This window comes from Osmerus mordax, chromosome 15, assembly GCF_038355195.1.
Source record: "Osmerus mordax isolate fOsmMor3 chromosome 15, fOsmMor3.pri, whole genome shotgun sequence".
Lineage (NCBI taxonomy): Eukaryota > Metazoa > Chordata > Actinopteri > Osmeriformes > Osmeridae > Osmerus > Osmerus mordax.
Window position 1 is genome coordinate 1,623,442 of NC_090064.1, and position 16,541 is coordinate 1,639,982.

A 16,541-nucleotide genomic window follows, 5' to 3' on the forward strand; every position below is an offset into this window, starting at 1 on the left:
CAAGAACAACTCCCTGATGCACGAGAGAACAAGCTCAACCCTCTTTTCATCTTTCTGTTTTAATTGCACTGTATATTATATGCTGGGGAGGGAAAGATAGCCAGTTGGACTTCGTGAACCAGCCCAAACTCTGTTGCGGGTAGGGAAACGTAGACAACCCCAGAGCTCTGTACTTGTTGATTTCCAACTGCTGCATTAAAGCTGATATTATCGGACCTCTGCGACTCCAGACCACTCTTTCTAGAACACAGATTTGTGTCATTGAATACTATCATTACATATTGGAATAGACACAAAGATTTAGAATCCTTCACTACGCGTCCCACCTGCTCGGGTGCCCTCTCCACCCGGTTTCAAGGTTGTTTCTGAAAATGAAGAGATAACTTTACTAAGCACAATATATTCTTTAATCCCTCTTTTGATATCTGAAAACACCAGAGATCAATCAACATAGCCCGGACCAACCACCGTCTCCTCGTCCTGGTCAGCCAGCCACAGCAACGGCATTTGGAACCCCGTCTTTGGGTTCTCCACAGCCGAGACAATGATCTGGTTGCACTTATCTTGGCTGATACACGGGATACAGCAACAATCATGTTGATATTGATATAGCACACTCTTAAGTAAAATAGCGGAAACCTTCTTAGTCCAGTACAATTCTAGTGTGGTCAAGCAGTATCACTCTTGACCTAGTCGTAACCCTCTTTTCCGGACTCTCACATTCGTAGCAATAGCAAACGGTTCACTGGCCCTCCTGGCCCTTCTCCACCAACTCCTGCAACGTATGACTGGATTCTGGAGCAGCACAACACATGCTCCAGTGGTACCACGTACTTCCTTTCCCCAGCACCCTTAGGGCGTGCAAGGTCCATAAATATACAACAGGCTTCCCCGAACATCTGATGATGTATTGGGGCAGGTGGGGCAGGGTCTTGGCTGATTACACAATGTTGACATTCAAATCAACAATAATGATGACACTATGCAGCGTTATGGCCAAGTGGTGAGGACACACTGGACATAGTGGGAAAACCCTAATGATGTTATAGGGGAAAACCCACCGTCACTCCGCAGAGTGGACATTTGACATCCATGTATCCACGGCAGACCTGGACATACTCACAGGCCCCCTTCACCACATACATACAACTTTTAGCCAAGCTTTTAGAATTGTAATAAAATAAAATAAATTCAAAACAAATAGAAAAAGCATCATAACCACAATTTATCAGACTTGATGAGTCTTCCCAAATTATTTCAGAACTGAATGTTATAATAACCCTCTTCATGCACTAATACCATTTATTAATACAACATTATCACAGCCTAACTGTTTATCCCAAACAGTATGCCAGGCTCTGATAAAACTCGCAAAACTCGCTGCTCGCTGGTCTCCCAGCATGTGCAACCCGCCCTCTTCAGAGGATTCAGAACGCAGCGGCCCGCCTGGTCTACAATCTACCCAGACGCTCCCATGTTACCCCGCTCCTCATCTCTCTCCACTGGCTACCTATCATTTACATTTACATTTAGTCATTTAGCAGACGCTCTTATCCAGAGCGACTTACAGTAAGTACAGGGACATTCCCCCTCGAGGCAAGTAGGGTGAAGTGCCTTGCCCAAGGACACAACGTCATTTGACACGGCCGGGAATCGAACCAGCGACCTTCTGATTACTAGCCCGATTCTCTAACCGCTCAGCCACCTGACTCCCTATCATGGCCCGTATAAGATTCAAGACCCTGGCATTGACCTTCCGAGCAGTGAACGGGACTGCACCCGTCTACATTAAGTCTCTCCTGCAGCCTTACACCCCCACCCGTCACCTACGGTCTTCTTCAGACAACCACCTGGTGGTCCCACTGCTCAAGACCGCCCGGTCCCAACACAAGCTCTTCTCCTGTCTGGCCCCCCAGTGGTGGAATAAACTCCCCACCTCCATCAGAGACACTGACTGTCTCTCCACCTTCAAGAAAAGGCTCAAGACGCACTTGTTCCGGGAGTACAACGGTACTTAGGAATGGTTCGCTTGACCCAATGTTAGTTTCCTCAAGGATCACAATGACTCTTGCTCAGAGACTTGTTGCTCTTGTGGTTAGTGGTAACTGATTAAAAAATTTTGTACTCGCTGTGATATATTGTTTTTATTATTGTTGCTTATTTTTTCCACAGGTACACTTGCACTTATAGCGGTTCATGTTGTTTAATTGTAACTTGTTTAACTACATGCTCTTATGGTTCTTCCCTTTGGCACTTATTTTGGTTGGTCACAATGTGTGCTTCATGTTTTGGCTACTCGCAATGTTTTGTGGCTATCTTGTTGTTATGATCAGTGACCTATGCACTTTGTAAAGCTCTCTCTTGGAAGTCGCTTTGGATAAAAGCGTCTGCTAAATGACGAATGATAAAACTTAAAACCAAATTACAATTAAACTCCAAATAAAAATACATTTTGTTATTTTCTCTTTCTCATTTTTAACCAAATTACATCAAATACCTTTATCAAAACTCTTAAAACCCCTAGATTTTCATATTTTGACTTAAAATGTTATCCCATATACCCTCAAAGTATATTCATAGTTTCCTCTTCAAAACATCAGTGTTTAAACCAATCACCTCTTCACATCCACAAAACGTTCTCTTGTTTCATTTCATAACCTTCCATGATCCTCTCTAAACCAATCTTTTATGTAACTTTCTAATCACTTCTTCATAATTTTTCACATACATTTCCTCAAACCATTCTTTGACCAACACAGCTGGTTAGCGTTTACCGTCTATTCACTTAATTTTGCTCTAGTATACCTCTTCCAATTGTATTAGAACCAATTTATAAACCAGGGGTATACCCTCTGGGATAACCTTTGTAAGATCTCAACGTAACGGCTCTTTTAGCCCCCACCTTTCTCCATCTCTCCTCTGGATTTCTGTAACTTCTTGGTCAAAGAAACACACCACACTCCTCTCTATTTTTATTCAACACAATTTTACTCCACACAAATATGACTCGTTCAGGGACTGTAACCCTCTTGTACCGGAGAGGACAAAGAAGAAAAGACACACCACACTCCTCTCTATTTTTAGTCAACACAATCTGACTCCACACAAATATTACTTGTTTAGAGACTCTAACTATTTTGAGGACACTTAACCTCAGGGACTTTAACAATTTTGAGTACACTTAACCTCTTTGAGGACACTTAACCTCTGGGAATTTAACTATTTTGAGGACACTTAACCTCAGGGACTTTAACAGTTTTGAGGACACTTAACCTCAGGGACTGTAACCCTTTTGAGGACACTTAACTTCTTTGAGAACACTTAACCTCAGGGACTGTAACCCTTTTGAGGACACTTAACTTCTTTGAGGACACTTAACCTCAGGGAATTTAACTATTTTGAATCATAAAAACGGTTGATTTCCCACTACTGTTGATTTGACTAGGTACGATGAAACATAGTAATCGTCTAAATTTGGTTCTCAGTTCCGAATAGCAGTACTTTGAATTAACAGGTGTCTGCTTACCTTTTTTTATGTTGAGGCGCCTCTGTCGATTACGTCTGCCTCCTCGTACCGGTGTATGGGTCTCTCTCCCGATCCGTCGGTCGGGCCGGAACCCTCTGGACTCCCTCTTTTCAGCGTCGGGGTCACCAGTTGAAGGACTCAAATTCTTTGTGTCTATTCCAATATGTAATCATGGTATTCAATGACACAAATCTGTGTTCTAGAAAGAGTGGTGTGGAGTCGCAGAGGTCTGATAATATCAGCTTTAATGCAGCAGTTGGAAATCAACAAGTACAGAGCTCTGGGGTTGTCTAAGTTTCCCTACCCGCCACAGAGTTTGGGTTGGTCCACGAAGTCCAACTGGCTATCTTTCCCTGCCCCAGCATATAATATACAGTGTAACTAGAGAGGGTACAATTTCTGGGGAAATTGTAGGGTGTGCTTGCTTGCGTCGGTTGCACAGGGGTCCGTTTTTGAATGACATTTTTACAACTGATATTTCTGTATATTTTATATGAAAATGAATACTTATTATTTATAAAGATTACATAGATTTAAAAGCGTTTTTTTTTGCTGCTCATTTACAACTGAAAATACGAGTGAAGTGTAGAATGAAATAGATGTCTTCTCATTTCCCCTGCAAGAGGCAGCCTCAACGTTGAATCAAAACGAATACATTTGGCAGACCGGTGTAAAAATTGACCTAATCTCTATGACTTAAACGTCATCTTAAGTTTTTCCCTTCTCATAATATTTTCAGGCATTTAGCCTACTCATTGCATTCATTCATTAATAAAGAACCCCCTTTGAAGATTATTCTACGACGTTACCCGGTAGTAGAAGATGGAATCGCGATTCAAACAGTACCATCTGCTAACTGAAAATACGCCCCCCAAAACGTAAATAAGCTTGACATTTATTTAGTGGAAAATAGCTCATTCATAAAAAGCTCACTAGTAGCGATCATTGTCAGTAACAACGCAAAATGCGATCTAGCCCTGTGTGGAGAAGCTGCCCCGGTAAATTGTACTACTACGGTACAGTACTAGACTACTGCTGTGTTCGTCTTGGTAGCGATTCCGTTGGTTGAATTGGATTTAACGTTCCGTTGTACGGTATAAGATTAAATTAATTATTTTCATGAACAGATTGACAACGTTTAGGCTGTGGCAATGAAGTTCAGGTTAGTAGTTAGATAGACTTTTGATTTAAGTAAGGGGAGTGCCGAACATGTTCTGTCGCTGTTTGACTTCCTAAACAGCTGTGTAGTGTAGATGTTTTTGTAGTGTGTCTCGCGTAAGCTACAGCGTTGCAGTGAGCTACACTGGTTTGAAACCACAGGTAATTGTAATTTCACCAACAAATCGTTTACTAATGTCAGAATAAATCCTACAACGAAAATGTATATGTGAGGAATGTTTATTTTAACGATTGAAAACAGATAACGCTACATCATAGACCACTGTAGTATGTGTTGCCCGGGCAACACAGGCTAATGTCATGATGCTAATACTTCAGTGAAATAGTAGACTACTGTTTCCGAAAGTAGATGTACTTCCTTAATAATATCAGCTTATACTGTACATTACACATCACAATTGTGTGTCATATCACAAAGTAAAATGAGTAAATAGTTATCACCCTGGCCTCTTTGCTTGTGGCGTTTCTGCAGCTGCCTTGCAGTAAAGCTATAGTTAGCCTAGCTATCCCCCAAGTTAACAGATGCGAAACGAATGTTCTGCCAAAGGTAGTCACGCGTTTTCGTGACGTTAGTGACGTAGTGACGTTAGTAACGTCAGTGACTGTGGCTAGCAAATTAGCCACCGTTAGCTTCACTTTTCGCCACAAAAACTTAACTTAAGCCCAAACCATGCAACGGAACGTAAATTCCAATAGAAGCAACTCAATCGCTACCAAGACGAAACTTTTGACACCTACGTTGTCTATGTAGGCCAAATATTGACTGAGTTTTAGGGGGGCAAAAAGAATAATAATAATATATATGTGAGAGAACAAAGGTTGTGCCCTTGCCGAAGGCAAAGCACACCCAATAATATATATGTGAGAGAGCAAAGGTTGTGCCCTTGCCGAAGGCAAAGCACACCCAATTAAAACACAAAGATGAAAAAAGGGTTGAGCTTGTTCTCTCGTGCATTTGGGAGTTGTTCTTGCATACGCGTCCCACCTGCTCGGGTGCCATCTCCACCCGGTTTCAAGGTTGTTTCTGAAAATGAAGAGATAGAGAAACAAAGAACAGCCTGCTTCCCACACCCAGTGTGAGACCCAATGCTTAAGCCTGAGCACACTTCTAAGTTCATAAAACAGAACTTTAATAAGCACAATGCATAACTTTACTAAGCACAATATATTCTTTACTGTCCCGACTAAGATTTTCTTTGGTCGACCAAGACTCGACTAAAACGTCTGAACATCGACTAATCGAAATAAAATAAAAAATAAAAAACGTAAAAACATTTTCCCGATCTGACTCAATGGCTGCTGGATATTGCAGATTCAGCAGCTAATAGCCGAATAATAAGACTCGTATCACCGTCCTGTTGTAACCGAATGCCGATGGTATTTAGTATCTCTTACAATGTACTACAAATTAAAAATATTGTTTGTTTAACATGCAAATCATCAGAGCGCGCTTATCACTGCCTGAAAACTTGCAGCATGTGAATTTACGTAGAAGCTGAGTGGGGAACGGTGCAACAGAGAAAGATGTTGTTGTCTTGGCCGGAGAAGATAATGTCATTCGATTTGGATGTGATTCTTATTATAGGAATATTCATTTTTCAACCCAGCGCGTTAGCATGAGCAAAGTAGGGCTAAGCCAACTTACGTTTTTCAGGTGGTAGGCTACATCATATTCGACGTTGAACTATGAAAAATAAACCGTTGTTGGCAGAGTTTGCATTCAACGTTTTTCGAGACACCCGGTACTTTGTAAATGTACTTTAATGAAATGCTGCCATACCACAGATTTCTTTGCCATTTTGACTAATAACACCGACATAGTAAGCCATAGCAGAGTTTGTAGTTCGGCAGCCAATTGTGCTCGTGCCGTGTGCAAAATACCAAACCAAAACAAACCGCAGATTAACGAAAGGGAAAACAGTAACACCTTTTCTTTTATATTATATATTTTTAGAGTTGCTTTATTTGTCTTAAATAATATAATCTACAATTTATGTAGAACATTTCGTTAATTCAGCAATGATGACACAAGCGGGAATCATTTAGTTATTTAGCAGACGCTCTTATCCAGAGCGACTTACAGTAAGTACAGGGACATTCCCCCGAGGCAAGTAGGGTGAAGTGCCTTGCCCAAGGACACAACGTCATTTTCCACGGCCGGGAATGGAACCTTCTGATTACTAGCCCGATTCTCTAACCGCTCAGCCATCTGACCCCCCTGAATCAGATCTCACACTTCAATACGGCAGCTCGACTAAAAAAATCTTAATCGACCAAGAGCATATCGACCAGAAAATTGACTAGTCGACTGAGTGGGGACAGCTCTACTGAAAATATGCCCCCAAATGCGACTTTTTGGTCTCAGTCAGTTAGGGTCTAACCCTAACCCTAACCCTGCGTGGAGAAGCTGATGCTAGCCAAACTTCACTGAGGGGATTGTTTGAATGCGCCGGAAATTAAAAAAGTTTCTTTTGACATAAGGTTTAGGCTGTGGCATTGAAGACAGCGACGCACCACACAAGCTGGAGTTTAAATACATTATTTAATGTGACATTACTTACTGTACATGCAAGTCTTGAATTGCTTAAATGTATAATGCTGCTAGTACACCATGACACGATTTGATACTTGCTGTGCAACAGCAATGCACGTTGTATCCATGCGTCGTTGCTAACTTGTGCTGACGTTGTGAAGTAGGCTGAAACTGAGTTCCCTTCGTTGACACAAGGCACTTTTTGCCACAAAAAAATGAATTTCAGCCTAAACTGTGCAACGGAACGTAAATAAAAATACAAGCAACTCAATCGCTACCAAGACAAAACTTTTGACACCGACTTTGTCTATGTAGTCCAAATATTGACGGATCCTTAGGGGGGCAAAAATAAATTGATTATGCAACTAGGTTTAGTAAGAAGTGAATAATATTCGTTCACAAGTAATAATTACAGGTTTTGTTATTTTGACTTTTTTGTACTTTACTTACAGTTAAGTGCAGTGTAATTGTTTGCCGCGATAATTAAATGCTAGTGTGAAATGACCATTTTGAATCATGATGCATTATTTTAATCCAGGAATTTCTTTTAAAATAGTATCTTCTGGTTTACATGCAGGCCTACATGAATATGATAAATGTTTGCAGTGGACGTATTTAGGCCAGGGAATTGGCTAACAAATTTGAGCAACACCCCCCCCCCCCCCCCCCCCCCCCCCCACCCTGTTGAAATTAACCTATTACTCGAAAAAAGATTAGTTCTTTTTACTGAACGAGATTCAAAGAACCGAGTCAGTAAAATGATCCGAACTTCCAATCACTACCGCTTACACAACAAACAATACTCTCAACAGCTACCATAAAAGAAACCAAGATTTTGGTTAAATAAACTCATATACACAAAATAAAAAATGAAAGGTTGCACAAATATTAGTAATTCCTTGACCTGTTACACTGAGCGTTCATTTCTGAACACTGGATGGGTACTGCGTCCAATTCCTGCTCGTCCTTTAACAATACACATCTCATACAAATCCTATAAACTATGATACTACTAATAATAATATTACCAACGTATAGGCCATCAGTAGCCTATTATAATAATTAAAATATATATATTTTTTATAAAATATTTATTATAACTATTATTATTATTAGTCGTTTTGTATGTCTTCCAGCACCGCAGTCTACATTGGCATGAAGTGTGAGCACTATTCCGGTGATCTCTCATCACATCTCCGAGGACATCCGTCAGTAATCTCCATCTCCGTCTCTCCTCCTCCGTGTAATCAGCCTCGTCTTCATCCTGTCCCGACGGTGATGCGCTGCTCCACAACCATCACCGGAGCTGTAGCGCCGCGCGTGGCAGCCAAGCGGTCCTTTTCATGGGTCAGAGCATCCTTCTAGACCGGTTTGATGATCGAGCCTGAGACGGACCAGATGCCATATCGAATGTAAAGCAGTCCAGAATCGTCTTCAGTGATCTTTCTTCTGAGTATTTAGGTTTTTATTTAAAAAGAAATTCTCAAATTGGTGCGATGGTCCGCGCCAGCAGTGAAATGACAGGCCGATGTGTGCCGAGCGGCCAGACGCTCCGTCGGTACACCTAGCAGGTTTCTACAGGGCGTGCCGATAGGTGTGGGTGTGAGTATAACATTTGTCTTTCTAAACATGTATAATATTCGTGACGATATTCTATATTTTCTGTACCTGTTTTTCATTTTTGGACACGACAGGTTATTGGTGCGGGTGGCAGGTGGTGGTGGTGGTGGTGGCTGCGAGACGTCATCTGACGCAAGTGATATATAAACATCATATAGAAAGCCAAATCCGCTTCGCGTTAGCTCTTTTTCATAGATCATTATTATTACAACTGAACATAGACAAACATGCGGTGACTGCAGCCCGGATACATGCGAGCTATTTATCTGAACTAATGCATGTCGACCATCACTATGAAGCTGTAGGGAATAACTGGACTTTATTGACTACGTCAGCCTCGTTAATGTGCCAACTCTCCAGTGTCCTGGGGTACGGTGCGGTGAAGGCTAGGGATACTCTTTACCTGGTTAACCTTGAACAATGATTTATAAATTCCTGACAGTTCAACTGGCTTTTGAGAAAACGTCATTATGAATGTAATTTTAATTTATGCTCAGATATGCTTTGAGCTATTACTGTAGGTCTGTGTGTCTCTGTGAGTAATAATATTGTACATTTCAAACTCTTTTGTTCTACTCTATTGTTTTGAGAAAAAAGAAAAGCTCTATAATTCCGCTTCTTTTTGAAAGAAATGTCCTATTCTATATATTAAAGGAACATTCCCCCTGACCCATGTTTCTGATCCATTCTGTTTGCAGGCTAGAGGTCAAAGGAGGAGCTGCCTTCATCCCTGACCCCTGACCCCAGGCTAGGGAGGAAGACAGACGCCGTGATGACCACACTACACAGGAGTAGGACAGCAGCCAAATTTGTTTCTTAAGTATAAGGTCCTGAACCCTCCCTAGACCCAGACAGAGAGACTGAACTGAGAGAGGCGGAAGCTGCCAGAACCATGACTCACCTTCACACAGGCCTGAGTCCTGACAGCCTGGAGAAGGCCCGTCTGGAGCTGAACGAGAACCCGGACACGCTGCACCAGGACATCCAGCAGGTCAGAGACATGATTGTCACCAGGCCAGACATCGGCTTCCTCAGGACCGACGATGACTTCATCCTGCGCTTTCTGCGAGCCAGGAAGTTCAACCAGGCCGAGACGTTTCGCCTGCTGGCCCAGTACTTCCAGTTCCGGCAGCAGAACCTGGACATGTTCCAGAGCTTCAAGGTGGACGACCCAGGGATCAAGCGGGCCCTGATGGATGGGTTTCCAGGAGTTCTGGAGACGCCTGACCAGCACGGACGCAAGATCCTCATCCTGTTTGCCTCTAACTGGGACCAGGGCAGGTAGGACTTCACAACCACAACCAAGATTATGAAGGAGGGGGATGGGGGGGCACCTAATACAAATCAGTGACCATCAAAAATAAGATGGTGACCTAGGATAATATATTACCCTTAAATTAAATACAAAATGTATCAGATAATCTTGTCTGTGTCTCCTCCCCTCTCCAGGAACTCGTTCACAGACATCCTACGGGCTATCCTGCTGTCTCTGGAGGTGCTGATAGAGAACCCAGAGCTGCAGATCAACGGCTTCATCCTCATCATCGACTGGAGTAACTTTTCCTTCAAACAGGCCTCCAAGCTCACACCCAACATCCTCAAACTGGCCATCGAAGGCCTACAGGTAGGCGTGTACACACACACACAAACACACAAACAAACGCACAAAAACACACACAGAAACACATCCATCCTTGTCTCTCTCTGTCTCCTTTCTTTCTCTTTTAAATTATTGTAAGTAGGCTGAGCCCTGTCCAGGGGACAGGGGTATGTATATGTGTATCATCCTGACAGTCATCTCTTCTCTGCTCTCCACAGGACAGCTTTCCTGCCCGCTTTGGAGGCATCCACTTTGTGAACCAGCCGTGGTACATCCATGCCATGTACACCATCATTAAGCCCTTCCTCAAGGACAAGACCAGGAAACGAGTAACTCTTCCTGCTTTCTCTAAATCTCATGTGTAAAACCTTTAGTGCAGTAGCTAGTTATCACCCTGCCTGCAGCAGTGAAAGTTGTTTGAATGTTTAGTTAGCTTCTCAGAGTCAGGGGGTGGGAATGCTGAGATGAAAGGGGTTTAAGTTTCAAGTCACTTCAAGTGAGCCAATTAGAAAACAGCTTCTTTCATAGAGAGGACACCTGGTAGCTTAGTTATCATGATCTTGAATCCTCATTTTAAAATCACATAGTCAATGTTATGGAATAATGGTTTGTGTATTTAAACAGTACTGTGTATTTTATCCCTCTCCTTCTCCTCCCTCCATCTCTCTTCCTTCCTCCTTCTCTCCCTCTCGGTCCTTCTGTCTCTCCCTCCCTCCTCCACCAGATCTTTCTCCATGGTAACAACCTGAACACTCTGCACCAGATCCTGCAGCCAGACTGCCTGCCATCAGAGTTTGGTGGGACACTTCCTCCCTATGACATGGGCATCTGGGCACGCTCGCTACTGGGGCCCGACTACCATGACGAGACCGAGTACACCCTCACCTATGATGCATTGCATGTCCGAGAGAACTACCCTGGAGGAGGAGAGAAGGAGCAGATGAAGAGGTGAGGGAGGAGAGAATGGGTAGACAAAGAGGTGAGGAGAAAAGAGGTAGATGAAGAGGTGAGGTGAGGAGAGAACGGGTATATGAAGAGGTGAGGGAGGAAAGAAGGGGTAAACTGAGGTGTGCCCTTGTCATGAGGAGAGTTAAATCAAGCATACCTCTAAAATGAGAACCAGCATAATCAGAGCAGAATAAAATAGAACTGTAAAAAAATACAGTAGTATAGAGTAGAGCAGTGTAAAGTAGAGCAGTATAGAGAAGAATAGAGGAGAGGAGTATAGAGTAGAATAAAGTAGATCAGTAAAAAGTAAAGCAGTATAGAGTAGATTAAAGTATAGCTGTATAGAGTACAATAAAGTAGATCAGTAAAAAGTTTAGAGCAAAAAAGAAGAGCAGTATAGAGCAAAAAAAATAGTACAGAGGAGAATAAAGTAGAGCTGTAAAAAGCAGTATAGAGCAGAAAAGAGGAGAGGAGTATAGAATAGAATAAAGTAGAGCAGTAAAAAGTAAAGCAGTATAGAGCAGAGTAGAGCATCTTAGAGCAGGCTAGTAAGGAGCAGAGCAGTTGAGGGTCCAGACTCAAGCTGTCCCTCTTGTCCTGTAATGACCGTCTGCTGTCGGAAGTGGCAGAATGATTAACCAGCCTGCCTCCAGTCAGTAAACACATGTCAGTAAATCACTATTGTCCTGAGGTTAGAGGGAGGCATTAGGCATAGTGTGTATACATGTGTTTCATATGTTTCTTACTTTATGGACCATTAGAAAAGTGCACACACTCACTCTGAGTCATGGAAGACCAGGGCCATGCCAGAACATTCTAAACTAGGACTGGCTGGCTGGTTGGCTGGCGAGATAAATACACAAACTTCTTCCTTTTCTTAATTTAACCAACACTTGAACAGCTGTAATGACAGGGATTTCTACAGCATATTTTGGGTAGAAGGAGGTCTATATATATAGTGCATCTGCGGTATTAGGACCATAGATGGTAGTCAGAAGGTCAGTTTCAGATCCCTGTCGGACGGTGGTACACATCATCACCAGAGAAACGAAGGATCAGAAGGAGGACAAAGGAGAGAAGAGAGGGAAGAAGGGCAGGGCAGCGGGTGAGGGCAGTGAGGAAGAGGAGAGAGGGAGAAGAGAGAGAAGGTAGATGTAAGGGCAGGGAGGGAGAGGAGAGAGGGACGGAGGGAGAGGAGTGAAGGAGGCCAGCCTGGTGAGGGTGTGGAGCACTAAGCTAAGCACTAAGCTCCTGAGTATCTGGTATTAACTGGGTCTCAGTCAACAGCAGATTAACAACAACAACAATCCTGATTCATCCTCCCCATATCCAGCTGGGGCAGGTCAAACTCACCAATCAGTGGCAGCAGTCTGAGCTTCCAATCACAGCGTAGTATTTTCTATGTAGTCTTTTCTTCTTTGCAAGGTTCTGTCTGGTCCTCAGGATTCTGTCTGGTCCTCAGGATTCTGTCTGGTCCTCAGGGTTCTGTCTGGCCCTCAGGATTCTGTCTGGTCCCCAGGGTTGTCTGGTCCTCAGGATTCTGTCTGGTCCTCAGAGTTGTCTGGTCCACTCTGATACTGACATGGATCAGCTTTTGTATTACTCTGCAATAAGCACTATGACTCCTCTTGATATTAAAGCATTGTGTGTGTGTATGTTACAGGTCCCAGTCCGCTGTGGAGCCAGGGACACTAAGACAACAGGACAGAGACAACACTGCACAGCCTCTTCTGGCCCTGGACTGATATGTATCACATACACAATAACGAAGCTGGAATATCACACGCTTTCACACACACACACACACACCACACATCTCAGCCTTGACTGTTCAGACCTTTGCCAGGTGACTATCTGGACTATCTAGAGGACCTAAATAGTGTTCATGAGCTGATGTATCTCCTCTTCACACCTATCTCTCTCACACACACACACACATTCCTCACCCCCCCTCTCACACACACTCCTATCTTTCTTTCTCTCATTCACACACACTCACTCCTCTCCCTGCCTCACACACACACACACACACACACACACACACTCCTCACCCCTCTCCCTGTCTCACACACTCCTCTTCCTGTCACACACACACACTCACACACCTCACCCCGTCTCACACACACACACACACACACACACTTCTTTTCACTCAACCCCCTCCTCAGCCATCAGATACCAGCTGTTCAGATGTACATGAAGCCGATAACATAGAATGATGAAACATGTCTGTCTTACTACTACTGTATGATGAACATAATTATTACTGTCACTAGGAAAACAGAGTTCTTATGTTGTAATGTTCCAGAGCCCTGCAGCAGAATGCCAAATTCTACGGCCCCTCCTGTAGGCTGGGTTGCTGTTTTTATGAACGTAATTTATTTGAAGATTGTATATTCTCCATCAGGGCTACTCAACAGACCAATGACCTCCATCCTACAGCAATGGATTTGATTCCACTTTAAAAGAATGTATAGAAAAGCATTTCAAGCTGTGTCATGTGCTGTTTATTGTGTGTGTGTTCTCTTGTTTAACTACTTTTCCTGGGCTTCATAACCACATACCTTTTTCAGGGTTTGGTAAGGGGGTTGAGAAGAGAGTGGCAGGGTTGGAATTACATTACGGGTCAAGGTTAGGTTTTAGTTGTTAGAGATAACCCCATTTTGAATGGGAGGGAATTGTGGGGCCCCATTAGGATGGAAAAACATGTGTGAGTGTGTGTGCATTGTATTTACAGAATGACAGTTTTGGACATTGGTAATGTTTTATTTAAGTGAAAAAGCTGTACAGATGATGTGCAATTATTCAGTGTTAATTACAAATGTACACAAACATCAGACCCAGTGGATGGTGACAGGCTGAGCAGTTCCTACAGGACAGTGAGTTCAGAGACAGGTTGGATTTCTGCACATAGACGAAGATGTGAGGCAGTGGATCTGGACATGACAGGGATAGCACTACTTTCTGGTCCATCTCCCAAGGCACATTGAATAATGTACTTTGTCTTCAACATAAAAATACATTGTGTGTCTATTTTGGCATTATATACTCAACGTAAGCGTACAGAAAACACATTATTGGTAACGGTCAAAAGAGAATTGGCATGATGGATAAAAGGTTCATAATGTATAGAGAGGCCATACTGAGAGTCTAAACAGGTGCTTCTAAACTAGACAGGCCAACCTAAACCTGCTGCTGTGTTTAACAGCCACCTGGTCAGGATCCAGGGGTTATGGGTTGTATGGGTGTGAACCGATGGGCTGTACAGTTCTGCAGGTGCCTGCTAGCTCCGACGATGTACCCTAGGTTGGACTCAGTGCTTAAGGAAGAAACAAGCCCTATTTTCGCTGGGTCTAACCAAGCTGACATTATCTACTGATACCTCAGAAACCAGTCAGCCACTAACCAGTCAGTCAGCAACCAGTCAGTTAGCAACCAGTCAGCAACTAACCAGTCAGCCACTAACTAGTCAGTCAGTAAGCAGTCAGTCAGTGAGTGATCCACCAAGTGGTAGGTTCTCCAGCATGGCCCCTAGGCAGCACAGTGCGTCCAGCAGGTGCTGGCAACATGGCGTTTCAGGAAGCAGGTTCACACGCATACACCACCACACACACACACGCACACACTACCACACACCCCTACACTGCCCTACACAAACACCCCTACACAAACACCTACACACACACACACACACACAGTCAGGCTCTGGGCTCCTCTCCAGGCCTCAGATGTCCCAGTCTCTGCTGTGAGACATCCTAACAGTGACCAGATGCCCCTGTCCCACCCTGCCAAGAGAGGCCCTGAAGCCTGCGTGTGTAGCAGTGTGCAGGTCTGGAGCTCTTCCGGGTGTCTAGATGGGAGAGAGCACCTTCCGCTGGTGCTGGCTCAGCTCTGGGTGCCACACATCTATGATGAAGATCAGTCTGTAGCTGTCCGAGTCCTGCCACACTTCATGTTCAAACGAGTCATCAAAGATGAGCACCTTCCCCTCCTCCCAAACCCTGAGGAGACAGAAATCTAACTTCATACTACAGCATGTGTGTGCGTGTTTGTGTGCATGTGTGTGCGTGTGTATGTTAATGTTAATGTGTGTGTGTGTGTATATGTGTGTACCTGGTGTCGTTGGTGCAGCGGATCTTGCAGCCCTGCTTGGGGATGACCAACCCCAGGTGCATCCGCAGACGACAGTTAGTAGGACCAGTATGAGGCCACACATGGGTACCTGGCTGCATCACAGAGAACTTGATCTGGAGGATGACAAAGGAAGAGAGATCAGGAGAGAGATCAGGACAGAGGAGGAGAGGGAGAGAGAGAAAGAGATCAGGAAAAAGATAGGGAAATTAGGAGAGAGATCAGGAAAGGTAGAGAGATCAGGACAGAGGAAGAGAGATCAGGAGAGGGAGAGAGAAAGAGATCAGGGATGGAGGAACAAAAATCAGGAGAGAAGAGAGATCAGGAGAGAGAGAGATCAGGTGGGTATTCCAGGTAGCGGGTTTAGTGATAACTTTGAGTTGGTTAACCCTGAAAAGCGGCATAGTAACTTACTCTGTGAACGGCATGGTAACTTACTCTGTGAACGTAACCTGCTCGCTAAGATCTGTGAATGTGTGTGTATGAGTACCTGAGTGTTTGTATGTACCTGTGTGTGTGTGTGTGTGTGTGTATACATGCGTCTGCATGTGTGTGTGTACATCTGTGCGCGTGTGTTTATCCGTACCTGTCCTCTTTTGCAGCCTGTGGCCTCAGAGTAGCGCTCCAGTAGAGAGCAGGTCCTGGGAACGCTGCGACACGCCTCCCCTGCCTTCCTCCCTGCTCAGGAGAACAGGGTTGAAGATACCCCTACACACTGAGGAGGGGCTGTGTCTGCATACGTACGTACGCACGCATGTGTGTACCTTGCTGCCAGAGTGTGAACTGGCCCCACTCCCCCTTCTCTCTGAGGTTCTCCTCTTCAGGAAGGAACAGGCCTGTGGATGTGTCCATCACAGACAGAGCCTCGTCCCTGATCACATGCCAGTTCTTCTCTAGGGCCTGCGGGAGGGGGCTAACCATGTTAGACACACACACCCACACACTCCTTCTGCTGCCATACACACACAGGCCCTCATGAAAATGAATGTGTATGATCTAAAACA

General features: G+C 44.0%; 2 protein-coding genes across 6 annotated transcripts in view; one reads left to right on the plus strand and one right to left on the minus strand.

The window, feature by feature from the left end:
* Nucleotides 1–9,750: 9,750 nt before the first annotated feature.
* On the plus strand, nucleotides 9,751–13,151 carry LOC136957909 (clavesin-1-like). The gene is made up of 5 exons (XM_067252127.1): nucleotides 9,751–10,139; nucleotides 10,308–10,482; nucleotides 10,677–10,787; nucleotides 11,183–11,406; nucleotides 13,070–13,151. Exons 1-5 carry the CDS (start codon nucleotides 9,751–9,753, stop codon nucleotides 13,149–13,151), a joined length of 981 nt encoding a protein of 326 aa, XP_067108228.1.
* Nucleotides 13,152–14,151: 1,000 nt separating this feature from the next.
* Nucleotides 14,152–16,541, minus strand: part of unm_hu7910 (un-named hu7910) — a 36,660-nt gene continuing 34,270 nt past the window's right edge. For all 5 annotated transcript variants that reach the window (XM_067251718.1, XM_067251717.1, XM_067251715.1 and 2 more), the window contains 4 exons: nucleotides 16,302–16,437; nucleotides 16,124–16,215; nucleotides 15,520–15,653; nucleotides 14,152–15,407 (listed from right to left, as the gene is read on the minus strand). In XM_067251718.1, the coding sequence (XP_067107819.1) occupies nucleotides 15,257–15,407; nucleotides 15,520–15,653; nucleotides 16,124–16,215; nucleotides 16,302–16,437 (513 nt within the window). In that variant the 3' untranslated portion in view covers nucleotides 14,152–15,256. The remainder of the gene's footprint in view (nucleotides 15,408–15,519; nucleotides 15,654–16,123; nucleotides 16,216–16,301; nucleotides 16,438–16,541) is intronic.

What these genes read in the sequence shown, in the direction of transcription:
- LOC136957909 (XM_067252127.1), top strand. Translation starts at nt 9,751, where the DNA reads ATGACTCACCTTCACACAGGCCTGAGTCCTGACAGCCTGGAGAAGGCC. An exon ending in AGGACAAGACCAGGAAACGA is followed by an intron (nt 10,788 to 11,182) that starts GTAACTCTTCCT and finishes CTCCTCCACCAG; the next exon opens with ATCTTTCTCCATGGTAACAA. An exon ending in GAGAAGGAGCAGATGAAGAG is followed by an intron (nt 11,407 to 13,069) that starts GTGAGGGAGGAG and finishes TGTATGTTACAG; the next exon opens with GTCCCAGTCCGCTGTGGAGC.